Source organism: Aulostomus chinensis, chromosome 10 (assembly GCF_037954235.1).
Source record: "Aulostomus chinensis isolate RoL2024-O1b breed Wild chromosome 10, RoL_Achi_v1.0, whole genome shotgun sequence".
Classification (NCBI taxonomy): Eukaryota; Metazoa; Chordata; class Actinopteri; order Syngnathiformes; family Aulostomidae; genus Aulostomus; species Aulostomus chinensis.
In genome coordinates this window covers 18,422,473-18,449,028 of record NC_141329.1, presented here as the reverse complement: position 1 = coordinate 18,449,028, position 26,556 = coordinate 18,422,473, and the positions used below count along the sequence as shown (strand labels likewise).

At 42.0% G+C, this 26,556-nt stretch overlaps 1 protein-coding gene across 1 annotated transcript in view; it reads left to right on the top strand.

Moving 5' to 3' along the window:
- npas1 (neuronal PAS domain protein 1) overlaps positions 1-25,828 on the top strand; it is a 40,022-nt gene extending 14,194 nt beyond the window's left edge. Inside the window, exons 4-12 of the mRNA XM_086215186.1 lie at positions 9,758-9,825; positions 12,074-12,163; positions 19,467-19,641; positions 19,772-19,884; positions 20,301-20,497; positions 20,695-20,801; positions 20,977-21,124; positions 22,501-22,613; positions 22,699-25,828. Coding sequence (XP_086071312.1) covers positions 9,758-9,825; positions 12,074-12,163; positions 19,467-19,641; positions 19,772-19,884; positions 20,301-20,497; positions 20,695-20,801; positions 20,977-21,124; positions 22,501-22,613; positions 22,699-23,789 — 2,102 coding nt within the window. The 3' untranslated portion in view covers positions 23,790-25,828. The remainder of the gene's footprint in view (positions 1-9,757; positions 9,826-12,073; positions 12,164-19,466; positions 19,642-19,771; positions 19,885-20,300; positions 20,498-20,694; positions 20,802-20,976; positions 21,125-22,500; positions 22,614-22,698) is intronic.
- The last annotated feature ends 728 nt before the right edge of the window (positions 25,829-26,556 follow it).

The following is a 26,556-nucleotide window of genomic DNA, read 5'->3' as shown; positions in this document are numbered from 1 at the left end:
CACACTTTGCATACAGGAGACATTCAGCTCAAACTGAAGTACTGTATGGTTGTTGAGTTGGATCGGGTTTTAACCTTGAACTGAGATTAAGTCCTCTAGAGGAGGTGCGATCACTGGTGTCATGCCCAAACAAAACACATTAGCAGAAAAACACCTGACTTTGATCCATTCAGACAAGGCAGCTGTGAAAACACCTCAGCTTTTGGCTCATATGTCTGAATACAGACAGAGGCACTTATATATATATGTGTGTGTGTGTGTGTGTGTGTATATATATATAATTTTTTTCTGGACTCTTAACTTTTTAACCTTTTTGGCAAATTCTATTAACAAATTTAAGGTTCTTCTTCCCACCTCTTTCCCAATCCCTCCTTTCAAAAGCCATTTACTAACTAAGGAACTATGAGGAAGTACGTACAAAATACTTTGACTGGAAAGCTCCAGCTGTCTGGACTACCATGAGACATTCTGATAGTCAGACAGGAAGCCTACAGACTGTCCAAAATATCTCCATAGTTTTTAGCCCTCAGCCCCAGAGACAGATAAGCCAATCAGTATTGATATTGTGTGAGACTTTTACTGGGTTCTTTGTCCTGAGCACAGTGAATCTACATTATTGTTTAAAATATCTTGCAAATCAGAAACTTGTATAACTTGTACCTTTTGACCCTCAATATGATGGACACATTTCAGTCCATATGTATTAATTACTGAGGTGTCCTGTGAATAGATCTTTTAACATTTACTATCACCGGTGGCTCAGTGCAAAACAAACATATCCCTCTAAGAGAGCTCATAAAACAGTGTGAGCCGTTAACTGAAGCCATTGAAAGTATATATTGCTATGGAGGAATCCATTGGGATCTTTCAATATCTAATCAACCGTGCAGCGCTGCACAATCTCAATGTCTGAATGATGTCCATACAGTACACTTACACACAAGTGCAGCCTTGACGATGCCACACAAGCTGGATTGTTACCTTGCAGGCTTTTCCTGGCCTTGTAAGAAAACACTTGCAATTTAGAAAGGTGAGCAGTCCTGTGAACTGGAAGTATGGTAGAAAATGCGATGAACGCTGCTTCTACATCTTGTACATATGTGAACTATAGCTGTAAATATACAGAATGCTACAGCTGCTATGTGAAGGTCATGGAAAATTGTGAGGCACTTGACAAATACTAGTAGATTGCAGCATGTAGCAGGTACAGTCAGGACAGCCGGTATTACATTGTGAATTATCTTGAGTACGTCTTCTGTCAGATTAAGTAATATCTTGAGTATTTTATTAAATGTTCAGAGATTTTTACAAGCAGGTAACAGTCTCAGCAGGACCCAGGCTGAAAATGCGATGCTAATTTGGACATCAGTTTGAACAAGCCTACCCACAATGCATTGGCAGGGTTTTAAGTGTGATGCATGACTTTAATTCCGTTAGTGGAATGTGGTCAGAGCCTAGCTGAATGGGAGAGGATGGAGAGGAGGGGAGAGGAGGGGAAGGCACAAATGTAGAAGAAATAAAAGAGGGAAGGAAGGTGCAAGGAAAGGAGTTTGGGTGGTGGTGGGAGGTGGGGGTGGGGGTGGGATTGCATTCCTTCACATTCCCTCTTCTCCAAGGGGTGTCTGGATAGGCGAGGGGTAGCGTAGAGAGAGAGGGAAGGTAGAGGCTGGAGGAGAGGAGAGGGACGAAGTGAAGGGGAGGGGAGGGGCCCGTGTGGCTTTTGTCTGCTTCCCACGTTTCAAAGCCAGTCTTGAAAAATGAATAGACAGAGGAAAATCAATTGCATGACCTTCACAGAGAGAACGAGGGAGAGAGATTGAGAGAGCAAGAGATGGGGGGGAGAAGGAGGAGAGAGACAGATTATGGAAGGAAGGAGCAAATTAAAAGGAAAGGAGAAAAAGTAAAATCATCCATGCTGTTCATTCCCATTCACTGTGTGTCTTTATTTGTGTCTGTGCCTATTTACTCAGCATCCTCAATGACTCTGTCCCTTTGTTTTATTCCTGTCTTTATTGAGAAAATTTTGCTTCAGAGGACAGTTTTATTTTATTATTTTTTTTAATTTTCCCTGACCTTTTAGGTTAATTATCTCATGTCGCATTAAACAATAGCTATAGAATTTTATTACTTTTTATAGCCTTATGTTTGAGGCTATGGCAAATAAATCTGGGACCACATCAACACAGCAAAAAGCAGTCTGAGGCAACAAGACACACAAGTGGTCAAACACTCAGACAAGTATTACATCAACAGCTGGAAGGAAAAGTGAATGCAAACATTTCAGAAGTCAGCATTTATTCCACAGGAAAGAGTGGACACTGCAGTAAGTTATGTTAGATTCAATATAAATTAGTGTCTGCCTGTTTATATATGTATGCTTATATATACATACATATGTATACATGTATATGTGTGTGTGTGTGTATATATATATATATAAATGTATGTGTGTACACATTTGACATTTGATTTTTGATCACTGCAGAAAATAAACTTTCATTTTTTTCTTTCACAAGATGTCTGCAGACGCATGACTAGAAATCTACCAGTGCATTATTTACTGATGTAGTTTAGCTACGTTGAACCACACACATTATTTCAGGGGTGAAATCTAAAACCCATTCAAACATCCCAGTGACTGAGACAAGATAACCAGACGTTTAACAATGCCACAGTAACCTACCTCTGAGTAGTATGTCTCATTCCTCCTCCACTCTATATTTTCATCCCTTCTTTTTGGATCTAATGAAAATGTTTGCTATCAGAGCATTATTGAAATAGAACATTATACTGTAGGTAAATAAAAAAAAAGTCTCAAGAATATCTGAGATTTTAGAATCTGTCTGTTGTCAATCTGCGTCCGCTAGAAATACTCATTTTTGTTATTAGAATTACGAAAAAATGGAAACGATCCTCAATGGAGAGTCTAGTGTTTGGTGTGTACTATTGCTTGGTTAACATAATAGCAATCAATAACAATTAACTCCACTCATTCTTTCGTGTTTTCATCCATGTGTTGCACAACTCACCTAAACCTCACTATGTCCCTGTTCCCCTGAAGATAATACAGTACTGGTATAAATCTTTATGACAATGTAGGAACATGAAACATGAACACGGGTTGTTATTTCAGTCTCAAAATTTGAGCTGCACTTTCACAACTCCAACAATCTGCTCCACTCTTTTACTGGACATCTCAGTGTAGCTGTGTATCGAACTCCTGCTGTAACTGTTCTGAGATCTGTCACTTGTTAGTAATGTGGTCAGACACTTAATCTGAGGCTGTTGGTTACAAAACCAGCACTTTTAGTAGATGGATTCTGTTGTGGACAAATCCTGCATTGGACTCTTCAGTTGCCATTTCAAATTCCCAGGTTTTTTTTCTTCTTCAGTATTCAACCAGTTCTAATGATGTTTTGTCTCCACTGAAAAACAAACAGTTTGGAAAATTGGACCCATGTTAAAAGTTGCCGGAATAATCATTTCAAAACTTAAGTAAAGTTTGAATTGTAATTTTCTTTTCCTTTACTTCTCCTTCAAAGATGTTTGGCTTATCTGAGAATGCTAATTTTATTCCAAATAATAATGGGTTGTTAAGCACAAAAAACTTCACAGACGAAATCATTTTCATTTTAAGGGTATAAGAATAGATGCAAATGAAATTTTACAGTTGATGTCATATAATCTGATACCAAGATATAATACCAACCAGGCTGACATGTTGAAAGAACAGAAAAGAAAGATCTGCTGTAAAAAGTCCAAATTGTGTATTAAAGGTTACACATTTAGTACATTTGAAATAATAAAGTGCACTGGATCAAAAATTGATTTTGAAAAATGCATTTAGATCCATTTTTTAATCACATTCATTGTTTCTCTGAGCAACTTAACCTTTAACAGGTGCAATATGGCAGCTGGCGAACCCCCCACTCTTTTACAAGGTACTGTACAATGACAAGTCACTGCCAGCAACAGGGCCAGCTGAAGTGTTTTACCGTCTCTGTTAGTGAGGTCAAACACACCTCTCTCCTGCCGAGCGCTTGTGACATTGACTTTCATTCTGCTTCGACTCGCTCCCTCTCCCCTCTCTTTCATTGCCACTGTCTCCCTCACCTCCCTTCTGTCTTCCCCACCTCTTCTCCATGCGTCTGCCTCCCCTCTAATTCACAGCGTTAAAAGCAGCTGAGGCTTTTAAGGGAAGTTAATTGCACTCAAATTATGTTCGACCGCAAAAGTAGCGAGGGAATGACGGAGCACAGACAGAGAGATATGGGAGAGATGGAGGAAAAAGAAGGGAGGGATGGATGTCAGAGTGAGAAGATAATTGCGCCAGAAAGGGACGCCACGATTAGGGTCACTCTTTTTTTCCTCTGTATGTCTGTCTAACAGCCAAAACGTCACATTTGGATGGTAGTAAACAAGGTGGCAGGTGATCAGGCTCCTGTTTTGAAAGGGTGAAACTGCGGCTGTGGGGCAAAAGTTGAGATAAAGATGGATAGGAAGACACGAGAGAGAAAGCCACTGTGACTGCTATCTGTTTGGTTTCCATGGTAACATCCTAACCTGGTTAAAAAGGTTGACACTGTGGGGGAGGGGAGGGAGACAGTGTGTGTACATATGCGTGCATATAGGTAGGAGGATGTTGAGGTGTGTGTGTGCACGACCATTACTCATGAACTTAACTGAGACTAAATTATGTATTAGACAGAGGTATAATGAAAATCATTAAAATGAAATTTCTATCTTTTCTTCTCCTGGAGCGCTGGGGAGACCCTAAGAATTGACCCGCGAGTCAGACTATAATTAATGTGTCCGATCGCAACCTGTCCTATTCTGTTTCTTATTCCCACAATGAAATTAAGCCTTGCAGCAGAGTCCTGGGAAGCCAATGAAATGAGAGTGTGACAGTAAAGAGTGATCAAAGATCACAGGTGCACACGTATGCACATATTACATGCGTGTTTAAAGTGAGAAGCCCACATGCATAATATAAATGAATATTCACACTTCAAAAGATTATTCTTGTTTTATTCCATTTATTTTCCTGGTTTGGAATGCAGGCATCTTTAAAGTGAAAAGCCCACATGCGTGATCTGTTTGACTATTCACACGTTGAAGGATTATTCTTGTTTTATTCAACTTTTTTTCCTGGTTTGGCTTTTATTTCACCCTGACCAAAGTGACTGTTGATATTTGGGGCCATATTAACAACTGTAGAGACTAAACTACAGACTGGGCAAGAAAGCAAAATAGAAACAAAGATTTTTGTTATGCTGACTGACCGTCGTTTTTACAATACTGCACATTTTCTTATCGTTGAATTGTCTGCAAGTGTTCGTCCATATAGGGCCGGAGCTCAGATAAAAGGCTTTACGGGTATGAATTTTAGACAATTTTCTCTTGTGACTACAAGAGTTAAAACCCACATGGAAGTCTTAAACCTAAAAGATATCCTTTGGAGTTTTGGCTACGAGTTGTGCGACAGAGCAATGCACAGTGACCATGCAATACATCTTCCATCTAGCAATTTTGTTCATTGCATACATAAAGTTTGAATAAGCAATAAAACAATAAAAAAGTATCACTCAAAGACGCACGACATCTGAAAGTCTCAGTCTGGAGCTGGACGGTCAATGGGCCGGCACTAGAAACGGGTTTGTCACTGACTGATCAACTTTGGTTTCTGTTAAGTGTTGCTCTTTTAAATTGAGTCAGCGCGGAGTGGTGTACAGTTGTGACTGACGCAGCAGTGAGGCAAAGCTCTCCTCCTTACACGGCAGATGAACCACAGGTCGAAAGGCTGCTGACTGCAAATTGAAAGCGACAAGTGAAGGCAGATTTGAGAAAATGTGTGTGTCCACGGCAGGGTCATGGCTGCTGGTGTTGGGCTGAGTTCCGCCTGCTTGCTGAGAACCGTCTGCATCTCACAGGAGCGCAACAAGCTAAATTAAGGTTTATTTACAGTGCCGCATGAATTTATTCAGCAGACATTTTTTTCAACCTCTTATAGGGACAGCATGGTTTTGCCACCTATCAATTACTCATAAAATCAGACTATAAAATGAATTGAACCATAATGATAATGCTAGTGAATTAACAACATATACCACTGGACCGTCACAGATTTAATGTCAAGGAATTAGAGTCACACAGAGACCACCTCTGTGACAAATTGGACACATTTTCTGACCAAACTCAGTCCACCTACCGTACATAAAAGACTTTTCTCCAGTCTCGTTATTTAGATTTATGCACTGCTTATTTCTCAGCAAAACTGTGTGAATGCGTAATATGAAAAGTGTCATCGGTGAGATCAAAACCAGTCTGTAAACTGACTGAAGAAGGTGTACAAAGCACAGCTCATGTTATTGTCTGTCTCCATTTTTCTTCTAAGTAACTCACCTGGGTTTGTTTCCACTCCTTTCCACTCCATAATGTCGCCACATTCTTATATCTTAGCATGAAATAGTGAGTAGAATTGTTTTACTCCTGATAGGATATACTGAATGATCTCATTCAAATCATATAATGAGGAATTTTTTCGTTATATATTTAAACCATGACGACCAACACAGCACTTCAAACTACAAAACCCATGGCCCATTTGTTACCCACAAAATTAGATTAGATTAGATTAGACGAGATGAAATCATTTTGATTTAACCAGATTTTACAAAAAGTTGACATTTAAAGGCACACTGTTGGATTGAAAGGCACACAAACACACAGGACAAGTAGTTCACATCACCACTACAGAAGAATCTTTGTTCTCAGGCTAAGATACTGCTGTGAGATTCTCTCTCTCTCCCTCTCTCTCTTCACATGTGCCTGACTGTGCATGCAAACACACATACACACACACACACACACACATACACACACCACATCCAGTGTTTTGGTTTCCTGGCCGCCCTATTGTACCCTGGCAGTCTTTAATAAATGGTCCTCTGTGTATTTGTGTGACTGTGTGTTTAAACTCATCCATCAGCCCCCCCACCCCACCCCACCCCGGCCTCATGTCACATCAAGTGTTTCCTTTGCCCTGCTGACACTACTCAGCACTACTGATCACCCACCATCACCTCCACTCCTCCTGGGATCTGTGGCATGCAAGTCAGGACACCCACACACACACACACACACACACACACACACACACACACACACACACACACACACACACACACACACACACACACACACCATGAATATCTTTTTATTTGTATGACAAATTAAAATAATGGCACTTGTGTGTCCTTCTTGATTCATTCTCATGTGACCATGATCAGTGTTGCTTCCTCCAGACTCCCCAGCGCTGCAGTTCCATCCTAGCCCCACAAGAGAGACTGACAGGCAGGCAGAGAGCGAAATGAGCTCCCCATCCCCCTCCAGGCAGTGACTGGCTAGGCTGAAGGGTCCCAGCACCAGACCCCCTTTCATAGCCCTGAATGGACTTGCCTTATTTATATTCACACTCTGTCACACAGGGGGACCCCAATCTCACAATGCCATTGTGGCTTTGTCCAGCAACTCTGTATTTATATGTGTGTGTGTGTGTGTGTGTGTGTGTGTGTGTGTGTGTGTGTGTGTGTGTGTGTGTGTGTGTGTGTGTGTGTGTGTGTGTGTGTTCACGCGCGTGTGCATGCGCACGGGAATTTGTGCTGTTCAATCGGAGGGTATGTTACCACTGTGTAGTCTGTGCATGAGAATTCATTGGTGTGTGTATTCCTGAGGTGTGTCTATAGCTCTAATGGAATGCGTCCCTTCTCTATACACCGGACCCACATCACAGGCAGGCAGCTGGGTGATATATATTTGTGTGTGTGCGTGTGTGTTCTGACCCTCCCTCTGTGTTCAGTTGTAACCCAGAGCAGTGCTTTCATTTTCCTGTCATAACGTGTATTGATTTCCCTCAGCCTTGCAGTGACACACATACACACAAACACACACACACACACACACACACACACACACACACACACACACACACATACATTCAATGATCCCTAAAGTCACACACATTGACTTACGCACATGCACACATTCATATGCTTTGTACACATGCATTTTGCCTCCACACCAACCACACCAACACACAAACAAGTATAGTTTGTCTCAGCCGGATAGGGGACATAGTGTTCAAAAGCAGCCCTGTTGGAGTGAGATTACTTCTCACATATGGTCTCACTTTTGCAATCTCACACTTGCAGGTGCGCACGTCACATATTCCTTTTTTTTTTAACATAAAACAGTAAATACGGCTGATTGCTAAATTAATCTTCCACGTCACTGCGGCCCCTGGTGCCTGCGTTCCCTTGGAAGAAAGTGATCACTCTCACCTCCCTTAGTGTTTTCTCATTTTCCTTGCCTCACCCTTTCTGCTTTTCTCATACCTATCTCCCCCTCCCCCTCCTCCCCCTGCCTAACCACCTCCAACTCTATTTGTATTGTAATTGCCTTGGTAAACAGCACCACTTTGGCACTGAAGCAGCTCTGATAGCTTGTGTTTGGGATGCATTAAGAGTGGCGATGCAGACGCTATGAGTGTGTATGTGTGTTTGTGTGTGTGCGTTTGTGTGTGTGCGTTTGTGTGTGCGTGTGTGTGTCTGTTTGCATGTCTGGTAGAGATTGAGTGGTGTGCATCACGTAGCACCCCTCCTTCACTGTTTTTTTTTTTTTTTTGGAGACACACAACCAAGTTGGTCGATTTCTCTGTTTATCATCATGATTGGTTCAAGTTTCTCTCTGTTTCATGTTATTTTCAAACCCCACTGCTGAACTTGTCGTATTTACAAATCACCCTGTATAAAATTTAATATATCATAGCTGCAAAAAAAGCAGACTGAATGTGCGATGCACGATTTTATGGTATTACTTTAGTTATTCTTACATGTCCCTGCAAATATTTAAAGACTAAAGAGCTATATTCGTTGAGATTTTTCACCTCTTGAACTAACATCCTTATTCAAATGTACAAGAAAACATATTCCGTCTTTTCCTGCTGCGATTTTCTTTAATAAATAATAGCATTTTATTTGAGTCCACCTCCAGTCAAAGATGTGTTTTTCTTCTTGGAGTTTGACAATGGAAGAACTATTTTCACATTTATTGGTGAAGGTGTAAATAGTTTTAAGAGGTGGTACAACTAGAATGATTTGTGACATCAAAAAAATTTGGGGGAGCTGACTGGTGTAAAATTCAGCAAGTACAAGAATAATGTAGAACTCCGCTCTGCCAGTGGGAACAGACTTTATCGTAAAGTAGTGGAGATTTCAAATCAAAGTGTGAAATGAGAAATATTCATACATTCATGTTATCTGTAATTTTTAATGACTTTTAATGAGATTAGTAGGTGATGTTTTAATCATTTCAGTGTGGCAGCTATAATAGTTTTTTCTGCACAAACAGTAAAAGACACAGATTTGTGAAGTATTTTTTTGTGAACCTGTACATTTGGACAGCTTCTTTAAACAAATCATTCTCTCTTCCTTATGTATTTGATTTATCTAAAATTAAATGTTTTGTCTCCACTGCATGCATCTAATCTCAACAGAGCAAACCACACTTTCTGTCTGAGTTATTATCTTGACCAGGAGTCGTTAAATACTCCTTTCATATTGGAATCATGTTTTATCATTGCTGTCATGTCTTCTGAATATGGAAGTTTGTTTGCATTATTGATGATCATTAAACTAAGCTTTATCAGTGTGAATGCTGACGTCCAACGCTAACTGATGTGTGCTCTTTCTCTTTGCAGTGAGACGCTCGTCTCATTCTCTGGCCACCGACATGTTTGAGCAGCACCTAGGGGCGCACCTCCTGCAGGTAACCAAAGCACCCACATCTCTTCTCTGCTTGTTTCTTTCCTGTTATGTTATTATGTAACTTTGTCAGTCATTTCTAATGCTTTATTGACTATTTTTTTTCTCACAGCAAATCAACTATTCATTCGCCTTGTCAGTGACTAAAACATGCAAAAGAATTTCAGTGCTGTGTTGGTTTCACAGCTCACACGTTGTAGTTCCAGTGGGAAGCAGGAGTGTGTTGCCGTGAGAAGAAACTCTGTAGCCAGCATCTTTCTCTGGAACTTCTCAATTTTACAGTCTATTTTCAGAAAGACTCTGGTGTTGTCACTGTCACTGTTTTCAGGCAACCAATCATTGAAACTTGTCATTTATCTCCATGTATTGAGAAACTATCCTAAACGGGACACTGTTCTTTTTAGACTGATTCATTAAAAAGTATGAGGGTAAGCATCACTCAGTTGACGCTCATAGTAAACAAAAATATATGAAAAGTTATAAATAGATAATAAAAACAGAGGAGCCCAGCTGGTCTATCTGACAAATTATTTAGATTTTGTTGTCATAGAAACATGATGCCTGGGCACGTCTGCGAAGGCTCTACTCCATGTGGTTAAGTCTCTCAGACTTACATTTCCAAGCAAACTCCTAAGATTGTACACACGTGGACACACATACACATGTCTCATAAACCTCAGATGGCTCTCTTGCTTCCCTTTTGACAGATGAATGGAGCCTGAGGGGGGACCCAGGGGATGGGAGTTTGGGGGGTGCAGAATGCTGCAGGGGTGATGTTGGTGATGCAGGCTGTAGAGACAAAAGCTGACAGGAAATGCAAGGAATGTAACCTCCCAATTTGTACTAGAGCAGGAGGAAGCTGTGCGAGAGTAACAGGAAGATAAGACGATGCTTCAAGGATTAAAGGGTAGAGAGTAGAAGTGTGGGGGGACAGGTTTGACTGAAAAAAGTGGGAATAGAGGTTGAGAATTTAGAAGTGAGAAGGTGGTGGTAAAACAAAGAAATGTTGCATATGTCTGCTCTCCTCTGGCATTTTAAAGAGGAAGGGAGACTTCGGGAACGGCGCTGATAGAAATCAAATTAACGCTCCAGAAAAACTGTATGATTCTTCCCTCCCAGCCGTCCTCCCGCCGTAATAGCCTGATAATTGCACTTTAGTTCTCCGACATTCAGGCGGCTGGTTTCTCCTCACTCCGACACACGACGCCCCACACCCCGGCCACACATTTGCATACTGGATGTGTCAGTTGCATAAATTACCACTGCCACTTTAAGCACTGGGCCGCCAAAATAGCAATCATTCTTTCGGAGCAAAGTGGCCTGGGTTTGTGTGTTGGTGAATGAGGTTGATGCTGTCGGCTCACTCCTGGATGCTTGTTATGACGATTAATATTATTCTCTGAAGCAGTCCTCTCTAATGGGCTGGTTGTATACTTTTCACTTCTCATTAGAATCACTGCAGGCTGTAATGACTCTGGCTCTATCTGTGTTTGAATGGTGTCTGAATGTGTGTGTATGTGTGTGTGTGTGTGTGTGTATGTGTGTGTGTGTGTGTGCACGCGCGCGCGTGTATGTGTGTGTGTGTATGTGTGTGTATCCTGGGATACAAGATGCAACTTCTGTCCTGAGATTATTACAACTGATTGTAACAGCTCTGGTCTATAAACTCAGCCTCTTGTGTCTGATCTATTTCAGTATGTACATGTAATGTGTGTGTGTGTGTGTGTGTGTGTGTGTGTGTGTGTGTGTGTGTGTATACGTGTGTTTGTGTGTATGTGTGTGTTTGTGCGTATGTGTGTGTTTGTGTCTGTGTCTATATGCCCAAATGTGGTTATTCTCTATATATGTGTGTGGGTGTGTGTATGTGTGTGGGTGTGTGTGTGTTTGTGTCTGTGTCTGTGTCTATATGCCCAACTGTGGTTATTTTGTGTACATGTGTGTGTCTGTGTGATCTCCTTCCCGCTCTCTGTGTGTCTAGCGATGCAGATATTGTTGACAACTGCTGTGTGCAGCTGCAGCCAGCATCTTAGGGAGTTGTTTCATGTCTGGTCACATTTATTCGTGAAGGTGTGTTTTTGAGTGCACCTGTAAATTGAGAGAAGGCCGTGAGGTGACGGGTTGTTTGTTCACTCATTGCAATTTTTGTAATTTGTTCGATACACACTAATTGCTCTAATTTGTCTGTCTTGTTTCTGTTTGCCTGTGTGTGTGCGTGTGCGTGTGTGTGATGGTGTCTTTTTATATGTACACAGTCTCTGGATGGTTTTGTGTTTGTGGTCAGCCAGGAGGGACGGTTTCTTTACATCTCAGAGACAGTTTCTATCTACCTGGGACTCTCACAGGTAAGACAACTCACACACACACACACACACACACACACACACACACACACACACACACACACACACACACACTCACACACACACACACACACATAAATAAGCCTTTGTATACATGCGCCTATGTGTGTGAGCGTGTGTGTGAGTATGAATATCTTTGACTGCACTCTTTGCACTCATCTCTCGAGTGTAACTCTCGTGGGAGCAATGCTACTCTCTCTTTACGTCTCTCGACCGCCCTCTCTCCCTCTCCAGGTGCTCCAGTGCTCACCTCTGTTGATTGCCAGTGGCCTCTTGTACTGTGAATGTTAAGTCCTGCCATTTTGCCCAGATGCATAAATAATAACAGTAATTACTGGCCCAGCAATCAAAGTGTCGCCCCAGCGCGCTGGGCCTGTCTAGGGGAACAAATCGATAGGCATCTTAAAAGCCACATTGATTGTAGGGAGGGGGAAAAACACCAAGGGGGATGGGAAGATAGATAGAGACAGCCAGAGAGAAAGAGAGGGGGAGGAAAGGAGGAGAGGTGTGATAAGAGAGAGATGTTTCAAAGTAAGAAGAATCGCTACAGCATGAGAGGGGGAGTGAGAGAGAGAGAGAGAGAAGGTGGAAGTTGGTGCCACAAAAACAGATGTAATTTAATGTCATTTTAAATGGGGATTTGCTGTGATTGAGGGTCAGAACCCTGCAACGTTAAATGGTAATCTGTGCTTTTTCTATCTTTATATAATATTCTCATGCCATGTGTAGGCTACAAGAGTCATCAGTTGCTATAAACAGGCTTCTCCTAATGCAACTAAAAGTCCTTTTTTTGTTTTAAGAATATTATTTAGCTTTGGCAAAGGGTTTTAGGGTTTAACTCTTCTCTAGAAATTTGTTTTTCATGTTTCCATTGAGCGTTTTTCAGTGTTGACCCATTTCGTCCTGTGTCTGGTTCACGGTTTTGGTCTAGGCTGTCTATTTTGAGTTTTCTGTTTAAACTGTTCACACATATATGTTAGATATGAGTTGATCATCAGACCTGAGTATTTTGTTTCCAATCAGTTCTGCTCTGTGATTTATACACAACAATCAACAAAGCTGTTCCTGGTAGCCACTGATTTACTGCGCACATGTCAGGAATGAGGAGTCCTGGAAGTATAAGAAGTACTAAACGTGCGTTGTTTGTGTAAGCATCAGTTTTGGAGCTGTATGTGGGTTCATTTCCAGATACAGACAGTAGATATGAGATGGTTGAAGACTACGAGTACTTTGATAGATGAAGTCTCATATTATTTTCAGCTGAACTTTGGACTGCAAGAATTTGTTTTTCTGAAAAGAAGCTGAAGAACTCCTTTTCAGCTTGCATAAAGGTGTCTTAAACCCTGTCAAAGCTCAGCAACAGATTAATAATTGAACAATATATGTGTGATAGGAAACAAGGTATTGTTATATAGGATATTGATGTATGGCGTTATAGCAGAAGTGTAGATTTTTTCCTGTATTTAAAGATTGCAACATAATAAAATTGATGTAACTTTATGAACTTACCCAGGAGGCTACCCGGGAGTTCCCACATCATACTTGTGTTTACTGTAAATTTGTTTCAAAAATCATCCATGTAAAATCCATCCATCCATCTTCTTCCGCTTATCCTGTTAAGGGGTTGCAGGGGGGCTGGAGCCTATCCCATCAGCTTTCAGGCGTGAGGCAGGTTCACCCTGGACAGGTCACCAGTCCATCACAGGACCAACACATAGAGACAGACAACCATTCACACTCACAGTCACACCTACGGTCAATTTAGGCTCAGGGAGAACATGCAAACTCCACATTGAAAGATCCCGTGCCCGAGCCGGGGCTCAAACCCAGAACCTTCTTCCTGTGAGGAGACAGTGTTAACCACTGCACCACCTGGTAACACAACTTGATATTGATACTGGTGACAATAAAACACATCTTGACATCTTGACATATTAATATCACAAGAGAAAACTCTTTCTAGCAAGTGTGAAGGAAAATAAGTGATTATAGAATTCATTAGCTATTTCAATATGAACAGTGAGTATAATTTTCGAGTTAGACAGTCAAGATGAAAATACAAATCACTCCTTTAAGCTGTCCCGAAGCTGAGGATTCAATTTGTGTGTGGAGCTGTTTGTACCTGCCATGTGGTTTCCTTGAGTCTTAACTCACACAAACATTGCAGACCCACATGGTCAGACTAAAGAATACAAAAAAGTTAGGCCAGTAAAACAATGTAATAAAGAGAATGGTGAAAACAAAAGAAAAGCAGCAAAGAGAGAGAAAAATGAATAGAAAAGGAGGAAATAAGCAACGTGAGACAGTGGTGAAAAGAAGAGAGAGAGTGAGTGTGTAAATAGAGTTTAAATGTGCAGTAGGAATGAAATTCGCCTTGGGATTACCTAGGTAAACAAGACAGCCGAGGCTTTGGTGGAGATGCTAATAAAACAGAGCTGTTCTTATCAGCTGAGCAGATGGCCTAACCCATCACATCTCCTCAAACAGGGCCTAAGCCATCAGCATTCTAATGAAATTATTTATGATCGCAGATTACATTCAAAACCTTGAACATACAACGCCACGTTTACCCTTCCAGAAAAGATGAGTGTGTTGTTTATGATGAGAAAGAGAGTTAAAGAATATATATATTCTTTGACTCTCTTTCTCATCATAAACCCCCTCCATCGATGCTTACCGTACTCTGATCTTTTCTGGGAAGAGAGGAAAGGGTGTTAAGGAGAGGGCAGAACACTTTGTTGGTGAGTAGAGGTGGACACAGGGGAGAGGCAAAGGACAGACAAACAAATGATGTTCTGAGTGAGAAACTGCAACTGGTGGTTTGTTTTAGAGGGCATGTTACCCTAGTGGACCACCCCTGCCCCGCCGTCTCCTGTCCCTGCTGTCTGACCCCTCTGCCCTGGCTTACACTCTGGGCCTCTCCCCTGACAGGGGGTTGCTTAGCCGGCTTAGCCCAGGTCAAGCACCTTGACCAAGGGCACAGCCTGCCGCCCACTCCCCTGGCGCCTGCAGGTATCATTTTTCTTCCCTTACAGCTGGAAACATAGGGATAAACTGGGAAGGCCAGGAAGAAGAGGAGGCTACAGGAGAGAGAGAGACAAGGGCTGGATGAGATGAAGAATCGAGGGGAGGAGAGAAAGAATGGGGAAGTAAGAACAGGACAGAAGGGGCTGGAAGGAGAACGAAAAGGGACAAATGGGGTAAAGAGAAGGGAGGAAGGATGTTGGGTTGTGGGAGGAGAGAATTGATCTGGGAATGGTTAGTATGCAGCCCCTGCTCCCCCCCCCCCCCCACTCCCTCTCTCCTCTCCCATCAGTCAGTGAGGGCTGAGGGCTGAGAGTGTGTTGTGGACCACTGCCCGGATGCCTCATACATATTAAAGCCCCCTGCTATTATTTATATCATGTCTCTCCTTCCCCTGCTTGCTGCCCCCCCCCCCCATCCCCACCATACTGCCATACATACATGCACGTGCATGTCTGCGCAGACCCACACCCACATTCACACAGATGCACTGACAGACAGCTACTCACACAAACACTGACACACAATGACACCAAAACAGACAGTCTAGTCACACACACAGAGAAACACAGAGGCGTGTTGCGTGCTCGCATACACACGCACGCGAACAGATTTGAATGATCTCGGTCTCTCCTCACGTCGCCCTTCGCGCCACATTCTATACCTGTTTTTATGTCTGAGCCTGACTCATCCTCTCAATCGCTCCGTCTCGTTCTCATCTTCTCATTTCTTTCTGATCTTTTTTCAATCCCTCCCTCCTGCCTGTGATGGAGTGATATTATTCGGATAGGTCTTAAGCCCGGTAAAGCCCATAAGGACCTGTTTGTCTCTCTTCGTTGTTTTCCAATACCACTGGGCCAGGGGATTGTGTCTCTTTTAGATGGCTGGTCCAGTGTTCAGAGCAGTGGTAAATTTAGTCCTTGTTTAAAACAACAAGAATTCCCATCGGAGAAGAACAGCTATTCATAAAAAACAGGCACCTTGCCCACAGCAAGGTTCACCCAGAGTTTTAGAAACCAAAACCAGTCCATTTCTTGTCAAATATCCACCCCCCTTATTCATAGATAAAAGCTCTTAATTTTAAACATTAATGAATAAGTCAGTTTTGATGTTAGAGTCAAATGAATCTGGCTGGAAAAACCCTGCACCCAGTCATTACTGCTGATGTCCTCATAGCTGCATAGTAAATATCATCACATTTATTCTGTAGATTGAAAGTGTTGTGAAGCTTCCAAAGTAATAATATTGATACCAGAAACTTTTAGTTTTAGGGTCTTTTTAGGGCTTTAATAATGAATTGTTACAATTAGAGGATTTTTTATGAAATCAATAAAACATTTGCAGATACTTCTCAGGAAAGTTACATCACCATTCTGCCCTTCGACTAATGATGCTATCTATGGTTATTCAATCAACCTTTCACAATTTAGCCATGAAACACAATTTTATGATGATTATCCTAATATGGCATTTTCCAAATGGTGACAGAACACTTAAAGGAGGGGGTTCGAATTAATTCCCTCAAATTTTATTGGAGTCCCCAAACACGGGTGTGGCCTGTTGAATACAGTATAGACCTCATCCACAAGTTTTCAGGAGAAAAGAGGTTAACAAACAGATTAAAGAAGTGATTCCTAAGCGAAATAATTATTTTTCTTATGGGCCCAAACCTTTTAATTGCATTCAAAACTCTCAAAGCTTGGAATGAGCGTTGTTCATCCAGTTAGTAGACGGCAACACAGCTTGCACGGTTGCAGAACCTCTGAGCGTATATGGTTTTCTGATGTTTCTCTAGTTAAGGCTGATTCTCTCCTTTTGGAACCTTAAAATCTATTATAGCTTCATTTAAATTACATGTTTTCATCATTGTATGGATCAAAGAAATTATACCTGCTGCTGCGGTGAAGCACTTGGGGACCAACTCAGGTTCTTTCTATTAGGGATGCACAATCATTTTGGCATTTCATTGGCCATGTTGTCAGATATTTATAATTTTTTAGTATATCTGTATTGATCCGATGAACAAAACTGCTCTCTTCTTCAACAATAGATGATAAGGAATCAATGCTGTAAATGTTTGATTTATGGATTTTTCCTAATGTTTTGGAAATAAAGTACATCACTTTTTCAAGTTTGCAAAGTTTACATGTGGTTTTCAGCATATACACTGCAAATGTGAATATCATGTAAACTAAGTTTTATACGGATATCGGCATCAGTAAATATTGGCCAAATCAGTTGTTAAATATTGCTGTATCTGATATCTGCAAAAATGCACACCTCCCTACTGTCCATATGTTTCTACTTTGTTACAGCTGGTTTTCATTTCATCATGTGGCAAACCATCTTATCTGGCTTCAGGTTATGCATTTGTAGCCAAACCGCCAGTGGTTTAGACCAGTCAGCTTCCACTGAGCAGATTCGTGGGTAGTTATGACAATGGCAGCTCCTGAAGAGGTTAGTGCGGATGCTGCTACAGCACCACAATGCCTCTCTCGATGGAAAAGTTTTAGCTCTTCTTTCTCCTGGCTTCGGCTTTAAAATCAGTTTGTTGATCCGAGCAGTCAAAGTTAGCCCATGATAGACGGCTGGTCCATCCAGTCACCTGCCAAGTATATTCTGAAAGCATCTTCCCTTTTTCAGACAGTTTTTTTTTTTTTATTGACAACCTCTCCGATGGTTCTGTGAAACAAACCATCTAATGTGTCAGGTTACCTTCCTAACACAGCAGTATTACCCTAGATTCTTAATATTTCTGCAGGAAAAAAAGCAAGACAGAAAACAGGTGTATTTTTTGACATGAATGTATTGATAAAGATTTTTTTTTTTAAACTGACTGACATCTGTCAAGCATCCAGTGGCCAGGTGGTTACCAGGAGAAAAGTATTGTGACGTCAGTAGCATAATTCTGTCCAGGGACTTTTGACATTTTACATACTTGTGTCTCCATGCAGCTCTTTTCTGTGTCTCTATAACTACCAAGGTCAGCCAAGTAAATGAGTAAATAAAACAAAAACTTAAATTTCAACACTTAAATGTCTTACTAGATATTAGAGTATTTCCATATGTTTCCAATTGGTCTAGACTTTGATCATGGATTTATAACAGACCCCCCCCCCCCCCAAAAAAAGTGGACATGTCCTAAGACATTAAACCGTCTCATGTCTGAGACGAAGCACCTTTATCCTACTTCAATTGATGGGGGTTTCCTCCATCTTTGCCCCTCATCGTGTATCGCTCCCATTCCTCCGCTCCCACCTTCCCCATTTTCTTCCTTCGCTCCCTGGCAGTGATGTCCTTGAGGGCCTGCTGAAACTCCCATAAAGCCTGCAGTAAATGGCTCTAATCCAGTAATAAATGGCTGTGTCCTACAGACAAGGGTGTGAGGCTGCTGCAGCCACGGCTTTATCAGATGGAATGGTATTGGCACACACACATGCGCCGACACACATTCACAGATGTAATAGAAGCGGCGTATATACGTGTATGTGTGTGTGTGTGTGTGCTCGCGCGTGTGTGCGTGCGTGCGTGCGTGTGGGAGAGAGAGAGTATATTGTTCAGCGTGCATGCTCTCTCTCTCTCATCTCTCTCTCTCTCCCCTATCCCCCCCCCTTCTCTCAGCTTTTCTCTCACATACACACACAACCACACGCATACGCACATGCACACACACATACATAATCACAGCTTCCAATGGAGTCGCACCTGCTCCAATTGTGCTGCTTTTATGGATGCCATGCAAGAGCAGCGCCATTATTACCTTTAAATGATTAGAAATGCGACTATGATGTATTATGATGATGGGATCATATAGAGTTGTATGAGCTGTTGCTGTGCTCTTTATGCCTGCTGGGATCGTCTGCTGGTTGTAACTAAATGAAGGAGCAGGGTGGGACGCTGGGATTAAGAGGAATAGTAATGCGACCTTTAGAGATACTTGGAGTTCACCTGTTTTTAATCAGCAAATACAATTGATTTTTGTCTCCCCTGGTTTTATTGTGTAATTCTGTAGTCACTTGGTCTCCTGAGACTTGACTCAGATGTGTGTGTATGTGCAGGTGTGGGAATGTCTTACAACTTCAACACTTCTTGTTGAAATGTAACCCAGAGCAACGTTTTCATTTTCCTGTCATAACATATATTGATTTTTCTTGTGTGCGTTTGGGCGCAAGCGTGTGTGTGTGTGTGTGTGTGTGTGTGTGCATGTGTGTGCGCTATCAGCCTCAGTCTTTGAACAGTGTGTGGGTGTACCTCTTTTCAGGTGGAGCTTACTGGCAGCAGTGTGTTTGACTACATCCACCCAGCAGACCACGTCGAGATGGCCGAGCGGCTGGGAATCAGGCCACACCTGAGGGCTGAGGCTGGCTGTCATACGGGTCCTGAGAGTGCCTCCAGCTCCGCATCCACGTCCTCACTGGCTGGGACCCCTGAACCTGGTACTGATAATACTGTCAGTTTATGGAAATAAAACCAAAGACAATAAAAAAATATTAATCAGAGCATTATCACATTTTTAAAAACAGGCTCTGAATTTCTCACCAGTCTTTGATCTGTAATTCTCAACAGCTCCGCCCAGCCCTCACTCCCCTGCTGATGATCCTCCTGATCGCGGCTTCTTTATCCGCATGAAGTCAACCCTCACCAAAAGAGGCCTGCATGTTAAGTCGTCTGGATATAAGGTGAAAATGAGTGAAATTTTTTTAATAAGTCCTCTCTTTTCCTATTTATGCCCTTGTTATTGACATGATGACATAACAAACCCAGCCCTATCACTTTGTTGTGGACTATCATTGTTTCACAGCACTATTGAGTTGCTCGTTTTCCCTGTGTTTTATGGCTGTGACCTTATTTTACACTGGACTGCTGCACCAACCTTTTACTGCATGGAGTGCTTTGAAGCCAGTGCCATTGCAGTCTTTAGTTTTGACTCTAAATGTGTAATTTGTTTATGCTAAATCAGTTTTAATGAATTCATTTTTGATTGTCTTTTGATCATGATTCTGTTTCTGTTGTAATTAACGAGGATACAATGCAAAATAACCTGTTTTGTAAGCTTAAATATACATACCGAATCACATGGTCTGTCGTCTGTCAGGTAATTCATGTGACTGGACGGATCCGATGCCGACCTGCACTCGTTCCAGGCTCCACACGTTCAATGCATCGACCAATGGGTTTGGTTGCTCTGGCTCACACACTCCCTCCCTCCACGCTTAATGAAGTGCGGATGGAGAGCCACATGTTTGTGTTTCGAGTGAACATGGACCTTCAGGTCACGTATTGTGAGAACAGGTACGGTCATGTGTGTATTGTAAATGATAGAGGAATGACAATAAGCATTCATTTTTCTCTCTTCTTTTATTTCTTCATTCATGTTTTTTTCATAAGTCGTTGGCAGAGGGCTCTACCAGATGGTTGTTTCCGAAAACACATCTGGGTCTGATTACTGCACAAATGGGCTTTTTATTATTATTGTGTTTCTTCTCCAGAATATCAGAGTACATGGACCTGACCCCAGCAGAGGTGGTGGGACATACCTGTTACTACTTCATTCATGTGGAGGATCTGGAAAATCTGAGGCAGAGCCATGAAGACTGTGAGTCACATCCAACCTTGTCAGTGTGCAAAGTGTCTGAACTTGTGAAGCCTGTTGAGATTTCGAGGCCAGTTGTGATATGCGCCCTCTGCTGCCTTCATCATGAACTGCCACATTCACTCTATTCTTCCATCCTCTTTCTTTCCCCTGTTCTTTCCCTCCATCTTCCTCTCAGTGCTGAGGAAAGGCCAGGTGGTGACCGGTTACTACCGTTGGCTCCAGAGAAGAGGAGGTTACCTGTGGATTCAGTCAACAGCCACCGTCTCCATCAACCACAAAGCCCCCCACGAACGCAACGTCATCTGGGTCAACTATGTTCTCAGGTCAGTTCAACCACGGCTGAGCACGAAATCTGTTCAATATGCAGGCCCCATGCTGGGTTCAGAGATGCTTTGAAGGGATAGATGATGAAACGGAGCAGGATTTCACTCATGCCAACATATGAGAAAACTGATGAGGATACGGAATCGTGACATCAAAGCAAAGCACTTATCAGTGCCTATCATGGTTAATATTTATTTAAATTAAGATAAATATCAAAGATGATTGTAATTTTTGTAAAATTTTTGATTTACATATTCAAAATAAATCATCTAAAATCTCAAGTAATTATGATGACTATTTTGCGTATTACAATGAAACTCAGTGTATAGCATATTCTCATTATTTACATTTAAAGTACTGTTTTTGAACATAAACCAGAATTTTACAAGCTTTCCATGGAATGACAGTGAATGGACATTTCTAATGAAGCCGTTTTCATATAATCCAGCCATTTAAAAAATGAATTTTATTTGTTTTTCCGATGCAGCACTGTTCAGCTGTGTCTTTAAAGATCACACTTTTAAGGGGGCAATAACATTGAATAAGGACAAATTTCAGGCTGTGCTCAGTTTGAAAACGTAGAAGTCGAAAAGTATTATTTAAATGCCTTTTCACTGAAATTGAAGATGTTTTTGTACTTCGCAGAGCAAAAATTAAAATAACCTGTATTTGTCCTTATTTCCCTTTTTCATACGAATTCACCCAGATGTTCAGAAGCCTGCACGCACACATGCAAACACACACATGCAAACGCACACACACAAACAGTACATAGCCAAATGTGTGCCTGGCAACAGAGCAGTCAGACAAAAAGAAGAAGAGTAGGCTGAATTTCAATGCTAATTGGACTGAAGCTATATAATTACAACAAATGGATGTCAGAATTTTGGGGCTGAATGGTGTTTTAGTTAATTAGTGCTGTAATTACAAGAGCTCATTAACTTCTCCAACAGCCTCCTCCTTGTCAGAGCTTTACTGTGTATAGGTGGGCTGCTGAGTGGGACATAGTGTGTGTGTGTGTGTGTGTGTGTGTGTGTGTGTGTGTGTGTGTGTGTGTGTGTGTGTGTGTGTGTGTGTGTGTGTGTGTTTCTTGAGGGCGGGCTTTGCCTATCTTTCTGTTTGCATGTGTTTCTGTTTGTGTAAATGTGATGAGGGCTGTTTGGAGGTTTGGGTGTGTGTTTGGTAGAGGTTACAGAGGTGTGAGGTAGTTCAGCTATTGGAGGTTGTTATTACTCTGATTATATGTTGTTTCCATCACTGAATATTCACTCAAATCAGTGCAGCACCAGTGCAATAAGTAGCTGTAAGTGGTAGATGATCATTTATGTATACTTTTTCCTTCCCTTATTTTTATTTAAATTTTCTGCCCACCCAGTCGAACAGAGTTGCCAGACACACCCCTGGATATACTGCAGCTACCAGAAAGTCTTAGAGCAGAGCGTCTTCGAGTTAGCTCGTCTCCTATAGACGGCTCCCCTCAGACCCGAGGTACGACAATACACATTCTCCCTCAATAGCCATGGACACACATCTGCCTATGCATCTCCTTATGAAAACCTTTCTTCCTTCTCAGGCTCGCAGCCGGCAAAGAGCTCAGTGGGGAAGAGTGACCCCGACACTAAAGGGAGAGAGAAATTCACCCCTGCTTCTATCCAGTTGGAGAATAGGAGGAAGCGCCTGCTGAGGTCCGACCCCGATGGCGCTCCTCCGGAAACCCGTCGCAGACTGGAAGAGCTCCGTCATACAGAGGAAAGTGTATCAGCCTCCTCAGACCTGGCGAGTGAGAGTGAGGGGGAGGAGGAGGAAGAGACTGTGTGGGACCAGGGGGGAGAGGGTGACAAATTGAAACAAGAAGATGGAGGGGGAGGTGGTAAACAGAGTCGGGGAGGCGATACCCCGACCAGAGGAGATAGGGGGGGCAGGGTGCACAACGGTCGAGCGGTAATCCAGCAGCTGAAAAGTGTAGTGACCCCATCTCCTCTGCCTGGCAGCCCCAGCATCAAGACTGAACATGAAGCCCTAGCTGCTGGGGGGCGCTGGGGGTCTCACACACAAACCTCCACTGTGCACACACATGCCACACAGCCCCCACCCTCACATGCACATACACCGTCCAGCAGCCTCAATGGCGACAGCCCCACCACCCCGATACCCGACTCCTCCTCCAGCAGTGAAGCCCCCCCAAAAGGGTTGTTCACTCCTCCGTCCCCAGCTCTGTCCCCCGTTATGTCTGTGTCCTCCCCGCTGCCCCGTGAGGAGAGGGCTGTGGCAGGGGTGGTCAGTAGGAGTAGTGGCAGTGCAGGTAGTGGTCCTGACTTTGAGCTCCTTCAGAGACTGGCTGCAGGGGGCGCAGCAGGGCGGGTCCTCTTCCACCCGCTTGCACTTGGCCCGCAGGGCCCTCAGAGCCTCTACGCCCCTAGCACTATCCGCTACGCTCCACCTGAGCTGCCCCCCTCCCATCACCACAGCGTGGGACACAGTGATGGCCTGCAGCTACGCTCGGACCACCACAAGGGACCCCCACCGGCCTTCTTCCCCCACCTACAGCGACTGGCCGGCCTGCCACCCTTCAGCGGTTTTTCACCATCTGACAGCCCTTTCTCCTCTGGCCTCCCCTTCTGTATGAACGGACTGAGGGGGGCTGCAGGCCCTGAGGAGGACTGAGACTAGGAGGGGAGGAGGTGAGAGTAGAAGAAGATCAAAATGAAGGACAGAGCAGAGTGACAGAACAGAGAGAGACTTTGAAAAGGGCAGGCGAGACAGAAGTGGCAGGACATTAAGCCTCTGAGGACGTTACTAATTGGACAATGAGTTGAATAACTGTGATCTAAAGTGTGTGACAAGCCGCTGCCATTGGGAATGATTACGTCTTCCTATTGTGGACAAGTGACAGCGACTCTCAGAGAAAACGGGACATGGAAACTTTTGATTGGCGTCCCTCATGACTTTCTGTCTCTACAACAATAATGAACTCTGTGTCTTTCTTTAGATGTTGATTTCTGTGTTTCTTCCACTCAGAGAAGCCATATTGTACATAGAGACAAAACCATAAATATCCTCAGCTCACATCCTCCTCACTGTTGCTCCCTAATTAACCCAATTAACCCTGAAACCTGTAGAACGAGATGAATGCTTGTCTTTGGGAGTGAAAGTGACTTTGCAATATACATTTTTATCATTGCAGTATTGTATAAATAATCTCTTCTACTGGGATTAAGGTGAGAAAAATAGTTGGTAACAGCCCTCGGGTGTTTTTGTGTTGAGATACAAAATGATTAAATGAAAAAGTGTTGATCAGTACGGCACACTTAAAGCACACTGTTGGGGACAAAAATATGAATAATGTTGTCCCAGACATTCCGTAAACTGTGGGGGAAGAAAATGCAATGCAGACGAGATGTTATTTCTGTTCTTTGATTATAGGAAGGTCATTACTATTAATTAGAGTTTATTCAATGTGACGCTGCAGTTGGGTTTGTGTATGAAAGCCATATTCTTGTTTCTTTAAAAAATCTTGAATAATTTCATATGAAACAAATGGAAAGATTGTGTGGAAAAATATGTCTAAATAGGCAAAATAACATTGTTTTATAGGATGCACAATATCATCCAGATACCTTTTTTTATTCTCTAAAAAGAATTATGTTAAATAGGGCAGGAAAAGTGTTTATTTTATTACCATGTAAACCTCTGTGTTTTTCTGAGCACTTAGTGAAATTTGAACTTAAAGCACTTCATCACTTAACCCTTTGTGTGATGCTTTTAAAACTGAAAACAATGCAAAAGTGGGTAAAAAAAATATCATAGCTGGTCCACAGTGGAGGTGGAGAGGAAATAGAAATAAAGTGACCACATATGATGATTAAAACAAAACAAAACAAAACGAGACAAAAAAAAAAAAAGCATCCAGGAAATGGTTTCAGTTTAATTCTAAAGCTCTGACTTAAAAAGTAGAAATATGAGACACTTTAAATTTAGATGTAATTCCTGTCAGGATTCAAAGAAAACACCTTTATGTAAAAAAAAAAAAAAAAATCAAATTAAATACTTTTTTTTTCTTTTTTTTTTTTGCTCAGACTATTTAATGTCATCGGAGCTGAAGTCTCCTATCATCTGGTCTTTATCTAAAAAGATCTGTCTAATTTCAAACATATGACTTGTTCCAGCAATGTCAGACTCATTGTTAGAACTGTTTTTTGCTACGAAATATTCACTTTTTCATGCATAATAACCCAGTACATAAACATGTTGATACACACCAGTTAATTATTTAGCACTTTGAAAAAATGTATCTGTGAAGGTGCATCTAAATTCTTATCTCCTGAAAGACTTGTAATAATAAAATGCCATACTATCGTGCCATGTATTTATGTTTTATTTTCTTCCAAATTTGTAATTTGAGGAATATCTGTCAAAAAACAAACAAACCAAACACTTCTACATTACTACGATGTGCACTATGTCTAAGACATATGGTCGCTGTCACATGCAGACAGTGAGCGCACATGTTTTCGGGTGTTTAATGGTATAATGTGCGTGTGTTTTGAGTGTGCGAGGGTGTATGTTTTCTTTGTTTTTGTTGTTGTTGAATTAAATAGCTAACCCCTTACCTATCACTGTGAATCTAACATTATCCTCGCATCTTTGTGAATACGCCACCCACTTGTCCAATAAAAATGAACAAATGTAAAAAGAAACACAGATGACCATAATAAAAGTATTCCAGTAGAGGAGCACAGTCAATGTTTGCTTGTTTCTTTCTTCTGTGCACTTTTGACATGCACCTGACAATGTAAAACGTAGCATAAGATACATGGTCTTATTTATTTATTCACATAGAAGACGATGGCGTAACATCAAACAGGAGAATGTTTTCAACCTGCATACATTAGATTTATTAGTCTTGATATCGGTCACTAACACACATTTACATGTAACAAATTCAACTGACTCAGCCAACGCATGAGACAAATCAGCGGTAAAATAAATATTAAAGGTGCATTTGATCAACAAAGCTGGTGGGCAAAGTCTGCAGTGTGTTGTCATGCTGGTCCTTGGAGTAGACATAAGAAAGTAAAACACATAAAACTGACTGTTAGTGAAAAAAAGTCAAGTGTCCAACCTGCAGGACATTATCGGAGTGATTAAACAAAGATTTAAATGGGCTTGAAAATTAAGGTAAAAGCACAATATGAGCGGTGTGGGTGTGTGTTTGTGTGTGTGAGTATATAGAAGGCGTCTCACTTATCAGAGACTATATGCCTGCGTCCATTACCATGTGTGTACATTGGTGGTTTGTCGGTGTGTCTGTGCGTGTGCATCTCCATGAATTTGCGAGTGTGTTGTCTGAAGCAGCCCCAGGGAGGGGCTCTGACATTGAAGACGGGTTAAATCCTGTTTTACATTCAAGTGGCAGGCCCTAGTTCATTAG